The following is a 15,903-nucleotide window of genomic DNA, read 5'->3' as shown; positions in this document are numbered from 1 at the left end:
CATGAAGCAAGTAAAACTGATCCCTGGTAGTGGCCATTACTCTTCACACACAACTTCTAGTGATAGTATCAGATTCCCCAAAGGTTAGGCCTCTGTGATTTCATACTGAATTACATTTGAACTTAAAGAAGGGGGATTTACTGTGGGCAAAACTTCCAAAAAGCCACAAAGTTCAGCAGTTTCTGCAGAATGCAATGCAAAATGAGATTTCTCTTGCCATGGGGAAAAGAGATAAGGAGAAATGCACTGGGGGTGGGTGTTGTTTGTTTAGTTTTGTTTTGTTTGTTTAGTATTTTTGCAGTGATACACAGTTCTGAGGGGCAGGGATCATATCCTGACCCTATATCTGTGGAAAACTGAATGGCTGAACATTTTATGAAGCTTGTGTTTAGCTGGAACCCTAAGCAAGGGATATCCAGTAGGATTTTTGGGGATTTTGGTTTGGTTTTTTTTTTTGGTTTTTTTTCTGGTTTTTTTTTTTTTTTTTTTTTTTTTTTTTTTTTTTTTTTTTTTAGGTTTTCAGCAGAATGCTTTATTTTGCTTAAAGTTTATAATAAAATTAATTCACTGAATAACTTGCATGCAAATGGAAATGCATCTGGGCAATACTGTGTTGACCATTTCACTTAGTTTGCATTACACCACCACATGTACATCCCAGCCTTAGAAAAACAAAGAACAGGTTAGGTCCAGTGCAACGTGGACCTATGAAATTCTCTTAACAAAAACATTAACTCTGCAATAATGTCCAAGCAAAAAATATATTCATGGCCCAAAGCTTGTGTCAGACATAAGGATGCTACAGTTTTAACAGAAAACAAGAACAACTGAAAAAGAATGGAAAAGAGGCACAAACCTTCCTGGGTTAAAAGTAATCTCTGTTAGATGGGAATGAGACAGGCTGAGAGTTGAATTTTGCTACATTGTTCAGTTTCAGTGATCTTTGTTCTCGAACAAACAGCACCAATCATATATAAAGAGTAGTATTAGACTTAAAAATGTGAGATTCTGATTTCATAGTGCAATTACAGTGTATTTTTTTTTTTTCCTGTTTAAATAAGAGGATCGCAATGACGTGATTAAAAAAATCCCAAGAGAAACCTTGGGCTGCCGATGTTGACTGATGACCTCTGGGAGCAAAACAGTGACGCTCAGTCCAGGCATGGTGACTCTGACAATCAAGAAAGCGACTCTCAATCCAGGCATGGTGACTGAACAAAACCTTTTGCTGCACTGGGAGAGAGAAGAGCCAGAAAACCACGTCTTCGGTGGCCGCCCTCCCCTCTCTCTCGGGCAGATCTGGCTCCTCTGTGCCTCCACATAGGTGTTTCAGCCCACCCCAGAGGGCTCGGCCAACTCTCGGGAGGCGTTTCCCGGGTGGGGGATCGGGGGGGCTGATTTGGGGAGGCTCCCCCCAGGTGAGGGGATCGGAGGGTGATGTGGGGGCTGCCCCCGGCCAGGACCCTGCGGAGGAGCCCGCGGGGCGCGCCCTGCCCGCGCCGCTGTCCGCGCCCGTGGTGCTGAACGGCGGCGCCCGGCCCTGGCCCCTCTCGTTTCCTCCGGGATGAGTTGCGGGATTAAGGTTGCAGTAATCGGGGCCGGATTAACTCCCTGGATACTGGCTGCAATCTGAGCATCTGCAAATGTCCCTCAAACCGGGATCTGGGGCGGGGTGATGGAGGCGGGGGGAGCGAGGGGGAAGAGGGAGGAAAGACATCAACCGCCCAGTTGTTACGCCGCGATTAGTGGGAGGGAAAATAAATAATCAAGTATCTCATCCGCTGCTTTTGGGAAGGGCTGGGCTGGCTGGGAACCGGCAGCCCCTCCTCTTCCTTCTCCCTCCTCCTCTTCCTCTCCCTCGCTCCCGGCCAGCCGCCTTTCCTGGGAGGGGGCGAGACAGGCGCAGAGCCCGCAGGCCCCCTGGCCGCAAGCGATGGGCGACATTCCTGGCCTCGTGAAAATCAGCGTCTCCCTCAAAATCCAGCCCAACGACGGAGCCGTCTATTTCAAGGTGGACGGTCAGCGCTTCGGCCAGAACCGCACCATCAAGCTGCTGACCGGGGCCAAGTATAAAATCGAGGTGTCACTCCGACCCGGCACCGTCCAGGCCACGTAAGTGCGGCCGTTTTCCTCAGGGCGATTCCCGGTCCTGCCCTCCCTCCCCGGTACCTTTTTTTTAGACGTTTAATGTTTTTTCCTGGCAGGCTGACAGCGCGGGCTTTCCGTGATTTCTCCCTCCCCGCCCTTTTACTTTGGTGGCCTCGTTTCTGGGTCTCTGGCCAGCTGTTCTTAGTGCTCCGCCTGGCTGGCTTTGAGGGGAGGACACGCTTGGGAATCTCTGCCTTCCCTCTCCCTCCCCACCTTCTGCCGGAGCTTTTTCAAGCCCAGCACCTTTTCTCCCTCCTTCCCCGCGGTTTTCGCTGGAGGAAGAAGCCCCTCCTACACAATGCCAAAGCCTCGCTGCGGCGCGGCAAAGCAGAGACAGGGACCAGATGGGGAACCAGCTCTGGGTGAGGGGCAGCCCCGCGGAAGAGATTCGACTAACCTCTCCCTATCCATTCGAAATCAGATCCAGCCTGCCTCTCCTTGCTACTCCTTCCCTGGGTGACTGCAGAGCCCTGGCATATTTCAGGAGCCCCAATGAGTCAGCAGCACATGCAGGTCTGCTAAAGTCCCTGAAGGTTTTCCTGAGCACAGAGGCTACCAGGTTGCAGACCCATGTGTGGGCTCCAAGCTGCCAAGGAAGGGGGAATTCAGGGCTGAAAGGCTGGATCCTGTCTTTTTGTAGAACTATGGGCATCGGCGGCGTCAATGTCCCACTGGAAGAAAAATCACGGGATGCACAAGTGGCCTCTTACATAGGGATCTATGACACAGAAGGGGTGCCCCATACCAAAAGTGGGGAGAGACAGCCCATCCAAGTCAACATGCAGGTATGTGGTTCTCCAAGCATGGCATGAGAGGACAAGGGAGGGCAGCAGGGGATTGACTCCCAGGAGTGAATGTGGTGAAATATTCCAGGGCAAAGTCTGATCACAGCTGCTGTCTTCCTCTTTGCCTTGTGTCAGTAAGGTCGCTGGCCAGAACATAGCTGAAAAATACAAGTCCTGCTGCTGTCTTCTCTCCCAAGAAAATAGCAAGATCCAGGAAGAAGTAGAGGTTTTCTAGAGACCTGCAAAACCTTTTGGGGTGCTGCAGCAGAAAGAATTGTGAGCTGAACCTGCCCCCCCTTCTATAGGACATACTGTAAATATCAGGCAGCTCCCACCAAGGTTCTTGGCTAGAAATCCAACACCTTGGCATACAGGGACCCCTCTTTTGCCTGGCAGCACCATTTTTTTTGGTGCAGACTTTGCCTCAAGCACAAGGGGTGACTGCTTTCCCCTTCCATCTGTCAACTTCCGCATGCCTGGGGACCTGCCAGAGACTAAAAGCATGCATGAGAACAACACCCAAGGCTGTCTTCTCTCTTTTCCCATGTATTTCCATTTTCTGCATCCACAAACCTAAGTTCCTATTTAAGTGGCTCCTCAGCCCAGTCTTAAAGAGAGGCTCCATGGTCTCCAAGTGAGATGACAAAAGCTCCAGCCCACAAGACAGCAGAGCTGACAGAAGACATGAAGACCAGCAGGCAGATTTCCACAGCACTCATTGGGTGGTATGCTCAGTTTTGGCAGTTTGTTTTTTCTTTCCTGATTATAGTTTTGAGGGATTCCTGCTGTTTATTCCATGTCTTCTGTACCAAAAAAAGAAATCAGGGCGGTAAGCCATCTTCATCTGAAGCTTTCTTAAGAGTCTGTTCCAGCTTCTACAAGCCCACCAGATTTCAGCATTTTATGACTTTGCTTTCATATTGCTCTTCAGTATTTTTTTTCTGGAATCATAGTTTAGCATAGTAATCCCCTTCTGAATAAGAACTCTAACATCTCCATTTGGTGTTTCTAATAATTACAGTGTGCCTAACTTAATTTTGGAAACGCACATCACATTACTATAATCTTGGGTTATTAAGACTAATATGGAGTATTACATTAATCACTTTTTTATACAGCCACCTCCTTTTAATACCCAGGAAAACCAATGACAGTATTATTTCACAACAAGCTGAACACAGCTTCTGGATGCCACTGTTGATCATTGTAGTTATATTTCACCTTGTACCAGAAGGAGAAAGACAGTGTTCCCAAAAAATCACCTGCTTTGACCAAAGCATCCCTATTTTGCTGGTCACCTTTACCCTTAAGTGCAGCACTGATATGAACTCTGAAAATCTAGAAGTTTAACTTTTCTTTTGGAGAAAACTAAGTCAAATCACAAATGAAATGTAAGGAGGGTCTGATTTTCAGCTACAAGTTGACATGGTTTGTTGCAGCATGAGAATGAGTAGCCACAATATTTGCCCAAAGAGTTGCTTTTCCAGATCAGATCCTGGGATATTAACCATGAAGCTAATAGGGTTTTCAAACATTAAGCAGGTCCTCAATTCCTTTTAGGAACTGATCTTGATAGATACATTCATCACATGCTTTTAAGTATTAAACATAGGCAGCAGGGATTTACATGTTTAACTCATCATTTAGCTGCTTAGCTAAGCAAAGCTGTAACAGATTTAGGGAACAAGCCTCAAGTACCCAAGTATGAAAACTGCTTCGAATACCTACTTCCTGAATCTTTAAAACTGAGCTTATTGCAAAAAGCTTTAAATTTTCCTGTTTCCTTCAACTATGAGGAACTTCTGCCTCCACTTCCTTATCTAGAACAGACAGAAGCCCAATGCATCCTACAGTAGTAAGGACACTATTTAAGGCATAAAAACTGAATTCACATTAGAAATAGATTGTGAGATCAGTCCTGTAGTCAAAAACTAGTCTGATACTGCCAATCTAGTGTCTGAATGACTTAAGATCCATAAAGATCCATAAGAACTTCCTTCCTATCTGCTTTGAAACTTTAAACAAACAATTCTTTGTGTTGCTGCTTTAACTGGCTAGTAGACATCTGACCCATGACAGCCAGAGTTTATACATGTTAAACAGTAATCCTGTTTCTGAAGTCCAGAATCTGATTATTTGTTTCTGTTACCTGATTGGCCAATCATGCACACTATCCAGAAACTGCTAAACTGTCTGGCAAATGGTGTAAACTAAGTTAGAAGCCTTTCTTTGGGCCTCATTTTATTCTTGATTAGACTAGTCTAAGATTTGAATAAAGAAGCTAGAACTCGATTCGCAGTAATAGCTGTCAAATCATCTTAGCATGCAAGTGTAGAGGGAGTGATTAAATAACTATTTACTCCTACAGCACCAGATGATAGAGAAGAGCAGACAGGGAAATACACTTAACCTGAAGCCTGAACTGCAAAGAGTAGGACTGTTCTTCCTCCCTGGGAATGCCCAAATACAAGCTTAGTGGATTGTTGTCAGGATTCAGGTGCAAGAGCCATGGGAATTCAGGGGAGCTCTGAGGATGCATAATGTTCATTATGCCACGGAGCCTCTGCATGTGCTAAGTACTGGGCTGGAGGAGGCACATGGTGGTGGAAAAGCTCTGCAATTAATTTTTTCCTTCTGGAAACCCACAGAAGTCAAACTACTCAGGGTAGCTCGGCAAACTGGGTCATTGAAAGAAAATTAAATTTGCTTTCTTCATCTATCTTTTTGAAATTCAGATCCTTCATACATTAATGAAATGAAATGATTGCTCTTGTGTCATATCACCTTCTATAAATGTTATTAGAAATGCCTTTTCTTCTTTAGTTTCTGCACTGAGGGTGGCTGATGCTCCTCTCTGACAAGTTTTGTGGGCTGTGCACAGCAATATCCAATGTGCTTAAACTTTACTATCTTGCATTATAAGTGCATCAGAACTACTATCAAAGATGATTGATTAAAAAAAGTCCTTAATTAAGACTTTAGTTGCTGGAATAGATAAAATAGCCTGTACATCTGATTCTTTCTTAGTCAAAGGAAGTGGCAGAAATATTTTGGTTACTCCTTCACGGTAACACTTGTAACTGGAGCTGAATAAAACCCATCCACTTACAGCACAAAGCAACTTCTGCTATTGTCAAGGCTAAATTTAACTTACTTCAGTGGGTGGAGGGAAGATTTAAAGTAATGCCTGTTGCACAGCAGCACCTTACAAATCACATCTCTAATTTAAAAAAAAACATCAACAAATGTACCCTTCTGAAAAATAGGATACAGAAGACTCTGCTTGTAAATCAGGAACAATTTCTCTGAAAAAGGGCTTTCATACCAATTTTGCAAGTGTGATTATAGCAGGCAGATGATCAAAGATCAGCCACCAGGCACATGACAAGGATGGAAAACAGTCAAGTGAAGAAGCTGTCATTAAAGTGAGTGATGGAAATACTTAAAGGGAAAAAATACTGAAGAATGGTGCCATTCGTAGCACTAATTTCACTATTTAGTATCTTCTAACAATGTAACACAATCAACAAGCCATACTGGCTTGGGACCAATGGCAATACATACAGGCTTCACACCCACACTTAGGATTTTCTGCAATGTTTCAAGGTATAGGAACTCAAATTTTCCATTACCATTCAAACTGAAATAATAATTTATGCTTGAAAGCCTCACTGAGGTGTTTCTGATGTTGTACAGGTGTCTAGCAGTGACTTAAAGAACAAAAAAACAAACTTTATTTTACAGAACTTACTATAGTCATAGTCTCATTCACTTCAAAGATGCATGCACAGGAAATTTAAAGTCAATGTCTCACTACTTCACTGTATTAGACACTTATCTGCTAAACACACTGATTATCTCTTTACTAGCTCCTATTACTCAGCTGCGCTATCCCAGTCCAACTAGCAGTTACAGATATGCACACAGAACTTCTCTTGCTTAAGTATAATTTAAAATGTGGAATAGAATCTGTGGAAAGTAGTAAGTTGTGCAAGAGCAGCACATCTCAGTCAAGACACTGCAAACACAAGACTCCAAAATGCAGATACATTAAAGGTTTCAGACTGAGCAAAAGAATCTTCCCAATCCCAACTGCAGCCTCTAGGTATGGTATAAAGTGATGATCTGTATCATTGCAGATTACTGGTACATGATCTACAGTACGTACAAGCTGTGTCATCTTAAGAGAGATTATTTGATTCTTGTTGTTGGTAACATTCATCCATATGGCAACTTGAATGTTTTTACTCCCTTGCCTATCCCAGAAATGAGTGCAAGAGGACAGTACATGCAGAATCTGATCCTTCATGTTTTATGTATGACTACATGTAAAAGATTTGCTGATTGCTAGAGCAGGTTTTACAGGTCATTGATTTATTGATCTGAGGAACAATAATCCTTATACCAGGCGTTTTATGTTCTGTAGTTTCACAAGTGTTATTTCTCAGGATGAGAGAGAAAACAACAAAATTATCACCTCACTAACACTGGTATTCCCTCTTCCTCACAGTTTAATGACATTGGCATTTTTGAGACAGTCTGGCAAGTCAAATTCTACAACTACCACAAACGGGATCATTGCCAATGGGGAAACAGCTTTGGCAGTATTGAGTACGAATGCAAACCAAATGAAACACGCAGTCTCATGTGGATCAATAAAGAGACCTTCCACTGAAGAGATGGAAAGCCAATACTGCTGGACAATCTCCCTAAAAAAAAAAAAATCTACCTTTTTAAACCAGCAAGAAGCCTTAACAAAGGCATACTGTAACACTGCTTTGTCCATAAGGTTCCAACAACTACATTGTATATACAGGTGGTGCCACTAAAATATTTGCCTATTACTGTATTTTAAGTTTACCATGGCATCTGCAACATTCTTTATCTGTCACCTGAAGAATACTGAAAGGTTCATGGTAAAGAATATCTGATAGCTGGGTAGGAAGTCATATCATAATACTGTTGTAAGTATTTGGTTTATTCTGATTAGATGTAACAACTTTTGTGAAGGGTTTTCTTCATTGCTTAGAATTTGGATTAACATCACATTGGTGATTTCTGTATTTACATTTGTGTTTGCTCCAAAATTGGTGTGTTCCTTCATGCATTTTGCTGTACTGTCCTCCCAGTGGACACCAAAAATTAAAAATATCGTTATTTGTAGATTTAGCTAAATGGCAGCTAATGCACTGTTGGTATTGTGCTTTCATACCAAGGGATTTGGGAACTCATTTTCCCTTTTGTTAAGTGCTGTAAGATATTCTGTGAAGTTTGCTAATTTAGCAAATCTCTCAAAGAGGATTTTTTGTTAAGTTTCCCAGTGTTTGAAATAGCATTAGGAAATGGTATAAAACATGACAAAGGAAGAGGAATAAATCAGTTGTGCTATCCAAGAAATCTAACAACATGGCTAAGACCTATCTTAAGATCATATAGTATCCTTGAGAGATACAGCAGCCATACTTAATTTAGTTTTTAGAGTAAGAGTTCTGATATTAAACTCCATTTTTATTTTAATGGCACTTTACTGAAATCAGTTAAGTCTTACAAATCAACATTTTCAAGCCTGACCTCTGTATTAATTGGCAAGATTTCTGACCAACACTCAGAAGGGCACAGATCCCAGTGCATGTTTATACATGCATTGCACTCTTTCAAATAAAGATAAGCTTGTAAGCATTTGCATAGTTTATAACTAAAGATGCTTCATAAACACTAGATCAGTGTTTAACACAGACAACACAAAACAGACATATCTTTTATTTCAGTAAAGACAGGGAAGCAAGGAAACAACTACACTTGTCCCATCCCCAGCTTGGGTTGAAGTAAGCTGTCAGTTCCTGCATATCTGTTATTCCCTTTGTGAATAATTTGTAAATTGTGTATGTAAATGATAAACATGAATTTTGATCTTTATAATAAAGGACCTAAACAATTTCTTCTTTACTATGGCCATCCAAATGAGCTGAAAACACTGTGTAAAAAAAGGCAGTGGTTTTAGAGAATCAGACAGCAGGGGGTATGTAGCCAGTGCTTTCTGAGAATACAGTCCAAAGTACCATACATTCTTCACCCAAAGCTACTGTTTCTAGGAAACAGATCCAGTGCTAAAATGCAGATGATAACACTCTGTAGAACGTATTAATATGCAGTCAGTTCCAGTAATATAGTGTGAAAAGTAAAGGTTTAGGACAGAATTGAATTAGCAAAGAAATATTTTCTTCCACTGAATTATTAATCAAAATGCTTTACTAGTTGCAGATTGCTACAGCCAAAAGAACTGACAGTGGCATTGATGTAATACATCCCAGGAATGGTGAGCTAGCCAGATCAATCTCCACTCTAAGGCAACATTATATGGGCAAATTTTACTCCAATTAAAATCTAGAAATAATCTTCTCCATTAACTTCTTTCCTAGACTTTTCCTAGAAAGAATTCTTCAAAATGGAAAAAACTGACCAAATTGAAATCTGCACTTCAGACAGAAGTGCTATTGCCAGCATTTTAGCAGAAGTTTCCAGATAAGACACTTTAATGATTCTAGACTTCCAGCTGTGAATCAATTCTGTCTCTACATTGCTAGAAAAGTGATTTTATTCTGAAATAATTTGCATACTTTGCTTTATTTTGTTGGTACATATGAACACGTATGAACACTGGCACACTGGCAAGAAATACATGTGACACATAAATTCACAAACTTCTGTCCTAGTAAAAAACATATAAGACCCACAGTGTCCTAGCTCTGCAGCATTTAAGAAGTGCTTTAATGAATAAATCCAGCTGATCCTGGCACAGGAGGATTGTTATTCTCAGTCAGCTGGAAGTATACCCTTTCGAAGGCAAATTCTTATGCCCGCATTAATGGCAAATAGGCAAATGCCCCAAATAGGGCATCTCTTCACTTACAACCTAGCAGGTCCTGCAGCAATACAGTTCAGAGGATGCTCAAGAAAAAGGCTGCAGAGGAAGTGAGTTGCTTTTAAAAGGAAAGAGAGAACAGCAAGAGCAACTGTGTTGTATAGGTCCCATATCCTAAGACGAACACTGCACCCCTTTCATAGCAGCAGGGATTGAAAGGATGAGAATTGGTTAATCACTTCTCTGGGGAAGGTGCAAATGGCATTTATCAGCTCTTATATCCTTCTCCCTGAGGTGAGGTTTAAGCATACAGAAATGTGATTTGCATTGTTCTTAAATAGAGGATTATTCATGTGCTATTGGTTGAATATCTACACCACCAGCTCTGATACTCCATGCATGTAAAACAAAATGGTCCAATCAACTTCCTTTTGCTCATCAAGTGCTTTGCTAACAAAGTAAACATTTTCTCCCAATAAAGGAGACCCAAGACTTCTGCAGCTCCCTGGGAAGTAATGTTTTGAATTTCTTTCATCCAGGACAGCTCTGTTGAATATTCATAGAATTTGAGTCACTACAAAACTGTTGCTGTGACAGTTTGATGCATTATTCAATCAGCAGCATTTAAATCTCCAGGCAATTTTTTTCTTTACGCAGGTTTTTCTAATTAATATTTCCATTTTTATACAGAACTCCAAAATTCAGGATACAATACACTAGGATTAAATACATATGTCAGAAAACGCTGAGAATGTGTCAATCCAGCTGAAACTGCAAAGCACTAATAACTGGAGGTTTTATAAATTAAAGACTTCAAGATTTTTGTCATGAAGTGTCCAGCTGTCATTTTCATAAGAAAAATGAAATGAACATTCCAAATCTTTGTGTCAGTTTTTCATCTATATTTAGAGGTAGCAGATAGCTCTTTGATATTGCTTAGTAACAGGATTCAAAAACAAGTTATTAGTCTTGATTATTAGTTGTGATCCTGCATAGGGCTTGTATTAGATTTTTAGATTTTGCACAGTGCTTTGTGTTTAGTGTAGCTACTACAGGCTTTGGTATTTTCTACCATCTGACTGTATATGAAACAGAAATAATACACCTCAAGTTTCCATGCTCTACTTTCATATGGTAAAGAGGTTTTTGCTGGCTTCAGCTGAGGCTCTGTCCATTGGTTTGCAAATGCAGTGACCCTTACTGATTCCAGACTAGCAAGGAATCAGAAGACCTAATTTATAAAATTCTTTGTATTCTTCTGTACAATAAAGGTGTAAGTTTTGTAATACAAGGCTTTTGCATGCCAGCAGAGGTTCTGTTTCACCTGGTTAAAAGCACTGCCCTCACTTTCTGTGTAAAATATTGATGTATGTGCTTGTGTTCCGTTCTTCTAAAGCCTCATGCAAAGCTTTGATTAAACAAGGATGTGGCACGTTGTAAATGCTAACCTCTTTTTGAGATCTGAAACAAATGCTATGACTTTGAAATTTCAAAGCAGTGGGCATTGCCTTAATAGCTATGTCAAAGCACAAAGCAGCAGTATAATGAGTCTTAAAACATTCATGTTTTCCCTTAACTGCAAAGCTCACAAGCGATGACTTGCAAAGTTCCCTTTAGTGTAGCTAATCTGGACCTTTGGCCAGGAGAGACTCACTCCTGCCCATAGGCCTTCCCTGCTGCATGCTTGGCAGCTTCCACCAGCATTCCTTGAACTGCTTCCTTTTCCCCCTCTCCTGGATACCAGAATTTAAGGCTTCAAATCTCTGTAAGCCTTGGCTTTTAGCATTAGGAAGACAAGGTGGCATCATGCTAGGAAGAGACAAAACAGTTCTGTCTGCATAATTTCTCTGTCTCTACCGTAAGGTTTTCTGAGTTCTTCCACTGCAGTCATTGGAGTTTGTAATCTTTTGACCCACAGTGAATTGCATTATGAGCCCATAGACACAAACAGATCTCCATTGGGGACACGGCTTAAAAGCAATGACAGACAGCCTCTTCATCAATTTTTGTGCTAAAAACCATTAAATTTTAAAAAATAATTCATAGCAGCATGTCTGCATTGACCAAGTATAAGGCTCTGATATTGTTTGTCCTTACTTAGACAAACTTGAGTCTTGAAGCTGCTATCCATGTACAAGTGCTTTGCATGCTCCCTGTAACACCTTTCTTTCCCTCCCCCAGAGAACTGGCTCTCCTACTTCCTTTATTCTAATAGTGAGGAACAGCCTGGTGTCCCATCTAGGATCTGCAGCCTTTGAACAATCCTGGGAGAAGAAATTATAAACAATCAGTGGATGATGATGAAGGCAGGAACTGCATGTAGTGGTTAACTGGACCTTCTGCTCATTCCCAGCACAGTAAAGACAAAGTTAGGAGCCTGCTGTTACAAGAGTGACTGTGAATGTGACAACATTGTTAGTAATATCGACATGAAACTACAATGTATGTGCCACAGGGACCAAAAGTTCTCAGAAATTTGAACTGAATCTTTATGAGTTTAGTATGGACCCCAGAGGGTCTGCAAACAAGTGGCAGTAGTGCAGTATCACAACATACACTCTTTTCTGACTGTGATGAAGATACTCTCCTGCTCACTAAGTTGCTATGCCAACAGATTCACCTAAAGCAATTCCACAGCTCAGACTTATTGGAGAAAACAAGCTGTGGCCAATTCCGTGCATAGAATACATAGTCTGAGTTGGTGCTTTTTTTTTATTTGTTGGTTGTTGGAGTTTTTTTAAATTAACTTCTTTAATTAATTTTCACTTCTGGTTTCTGAGACATCTCTGACTAAAGATGTTACATGTAAGCTGAGCAAATGTATTAAACACCAGGGTATGAAAATACAACTGCAGTCATCCCAGTTCTGTATGGAAACTATATGACTACCCTCCAAAGACTTAAAAAGCATTAAAACAAACAATCAAGCAAAAAAAAAAAAAAAAAAAAAAATATAATGCTTCTACTCTGTTAAAGTCAGGCAACATTTTGTGTATCTGGACAAGGTAATAGCCAGATATAAATGTGCTGGTCACCTCATTTTTAAATTCACAATGTTAAGGTGGGTAGGAGATGCATGGTTAGAAAACAAAAGTCCCAAATGCACTCTTGGTACAAAGTCCCACCAAAACAGAGTAAACATAAGAGACAAATTTGTTAAATTTGTTAAATATATATAATAAATAAATAAATAAATAAATAAATAAATAAATATATATATATATATATATAATATTTGTTAAATATGTTAAAATGTGAATGAACTGCTCCTGCTTAAAACAGAACTAAGAATTTAGACCTAACCATTTTAATACAGATTAAGTATAACTTAAAGAAGTTGAGGAAACACTTCCAGGAAGGTTGTTTGTTATAAATACAGTGAAAAGATTTCCTCTACAGATCATTTACCATATCTTAGAAAACGTTTCTTTTTCTCCAGGAAGCAAGAACTAACATTTTGCACCTGGAAACAGTTGTGCAATGAACTTACAGAGCTGAACATTTTCTTGCAGGGTTGTTTTGGGGTTTTTTGTAATAAAAGTAGCTATCTATTTTGACTTCTTTCTGCTTCAGCCCTGCAATGCCAGCAGCAGCCCTCAAACACAAATAAGCAAGCAAAGAAGCAATGCTGCCATAAACTTCACTCTACAACTGAGAGATAATCCAAACAGCACAAAAAAGGGAGATTATTTGCCACCTTGCAGTCTGCCTGTAGCCTCTATTCTTGGAGAACTATGACTAGGACAGTTAAGTACGCAATTTTTTTCTTATATTCCATTCTATAAATCCATGAGGAACATGCCTTGAGACGCCAGGCTCTGTCCAGATATCTAAGGGAAAACATTGGAGGGGTATGGGCTTGGTACAAGAAGGAGACAGGAGAATCTCAAAGTGTGCTTTTGACCCACAGGCACTGGGGGAAAGAGTCACTAGGAATCTCCATATGAAAGTACAACAACAGCAGAGAACTCCCAAAAAATCTCTTGGTAGTCTCCATCTCAGTCACTTTTAATACTTCTCAGTTCCCCTAGACAGACTGTACCTAACCACAAAAATCTCCTACTGAACTCCCTGTGGCTTTTATTGGTAAGTAGCTTTAAGCTTCTGGCTCACTAAGCTCCATGTCAGTAACTTTCCATGGATTTCATAATAATCTCAAACTTTTTCACATCTTGTCATTGCTTATCTACATCCCCTCTCTCTCATCTTTCATCTGTAATGGAGAGATAGGAAAACCTCTCTCTTCTTTCAGCATTTGCTGTTCAATCTATTACTCATTTTCCTTGAAGGCTCGGGAGTAACTGGCTATTTACAAAATATAAGGCCTCCAGTCATTCAATAACTTTTAATGGAATAATCCAAGAGGGTGGGAGAAGCAGCACTATATTCCATAGTATGGAATGAGCAAGGAAGCCCTTACACCTCCAACACAGAGAGGCCATAGTAACTGAGTACATCAGTACCCTGTGGAGCAGCACTCCTCAAGACATTAGAGGAAGTACTCCAACTAGAAGTTGGCACAGCTCAGCCTAGCCAAGCCTGTTGCTCATGTTGCTAAACAACATTCAAGCTAGTTTTATACTACATAACAAAGAATTTCAATCGAGGAGAAAAAATAGTGGAATCAGTTTTAGCACATCTCCTTCTTACCTCCTGGGCTTTTATTAAAATCTCATAGAAATAAAAAATTAAATGAGATAATGATCTTTAGGATGCAGTGAAAAAAAGTAGGCTGACTGTCAAATCTCAGATCAGCTCTGAGTTACCTGCTGTTGAGCCCCTTTAATGCAGAATTCCTGGAAGGCTTTAGTACAATCTGCAATAGGTGATACAAACCAATGCTTTTAACTACTTCAAAAACACCAGAATGTATCTCTGAAATTGTTTCAACCATAGTCTACAAATTTTCAAACAAGATTCATTTAAAGTGAGCAGGTACAAAGTATTAACCATTCCAGTCAAGAGTAAATGTCCAGCTCTGGTAAATTTTCTCCTCTGTATTTTTATCATTATTTCAATACCCACAGCTCCAGTAAGAGAAAATTAGCTGCTGAGGATTCACGTATTTAAAACCATTTCTTCCAGGTCACAGTCACTTTGCAGAGATCACTGCCATGTGAATATTAAAAACAGAAAAACATTTATTTTACTTTTGTTCTCTTAGTGTATCCTGAACCATGGGACTTACAGAGACTAATTTCCTGTCCTGTGGATTCCCTGGTGTTATAACATTACAGTACAACTCATGATTCAGCCCCTCTATCATTATGGACAGTGTACTGTGTTCAGATTCGCAATTTCATAAAACCAAATCAACTCAGTAGGGGTCCTCTGCCCATCTTTTGGTTTCCATAAAAAACTTTTAATATTGGGGGTGGAGGGGTGCAGAGGAAGGAGGAGAACAAGACAAAGTGCTCGACACAAGCTTCAATGTCTTAAGAAACCAGAAAAAAATTGTTGTAGGGGAAAAAAAGCAGCAATCAGAAATACTCCAGCCAATCAGTAGATGGAGCTACTAACAGAAAATACAGAACCATAGAATTGGTTAGGTTGTAAAAGACCTAAGATCATTGAGTCCAGTTGTTAACTCTGCCAAGTGCACTGCTGAACTATGTCCCCATGTGCCACATCCACACATCTTAATCCCTCCAGGCATGGTGACTTATACGTACCAGGAAGGAACTTTTAATCCTAAGAGCCATTAATGAGCTGAAAACCACATGTAAAACCTCCCCATTCCCATTTGAACTGCATAGACATTTCTCCTCCCACACAACCACACCAGTCCTGCAGACACCAAGTTCTTAAACTTACATGCACTTTATACTTATATGCACTTTTGCAAAAGGGCCTTATATGCAAAAGGGACTTCCCTCTGCTGTTGATTTTCTTTTAATCCAAACTGGCACCTGAAGAGCAGCAGCCAGTGAGTGCTCTGTGGTCCAGAAGATCAGAGAGGTCCAAGGGAGCTCACACAGCACTGAACCTCACTGATAAGGCACTTTTGCCTCACTCATCTCTCATGACCCTGACTTGAGCCTTTGTTACATGCAGCCTCATAAGAATTTCTGCTTGCCCAAAGCTTGGATTTCTTGATATGCACAATCA

At 40.6% G+C, this 15,903-nt stretch overlaps 1 protein-coding gene across 1 annotated transcript; it reads left to right on the top strand.

The window, feature by feature from the left end:
- The first annotated feature begins 1,795 nt into the window (after positions 1–1,795).
- Positions 1,796–12,629, top strand: CNRIP1 (cannabinoid receptor interacting protein 1). The gene is made up of 3 exons (XM_056487685.1): positions 1,796–2,112; positions 2,789–2,933; positions 7,444–12,629. Exons 1-3 carry the CDS (start codon positions 1,934–1,936, stop codon positions 7,606–7,608), a joined length of 489 nt encoding a protein of 162 aa, XP_056343660.1. The 5' UTR covers positions 1,796–1,933; the 3' UTR covers positions 7,609–12,629.
- Positions 12,630–15,903: the final 3,274 nt, after the last annotated feature.

Source organism: Oenanthe melanoleuca, chromosome 3 (genome assembly GCF_029582105.1).
Source record: "Oenanthe melanoleuca isolate GR-GAL-2019-014 chromosome 3, OMel1.0, whole genome shotgun sequence".
Lineage (NCBI taxonomy): Eukaryota > Metazoa > Chordata > Aves > Passeriformes > Muscicapidae > Oenanthe > Oenanthe melanoleuca.
This window is presented reverse-complemented; position numbering and strand designations above follow the sequence as displayed.

Bases quoted from the DNA above. Each gene is read 5' to 3' on its own strand.
- CNRIP1 (XM_056487685.1), top strand. From the start codon at position 1,934: ATGGGCGACATTCCTGGCCTCGTGAAAATCAGCGTCTCCCTCAAAATC. The intron at 2,113-2,788 runs GTAAGTGCGGCC...GTCTTTTTGTAG, and splicing joins CCCGGCACCGTCCAGGCCAC to AACTATGGGCATCGGCGGCG. The intron at 2,934-7,443 runs GTATGTGGTTCT...TCTTCCTCACAG, and splicing joins CCATCCAAGTCAACATGCAG to TTTAATGACATTGGCATTTT.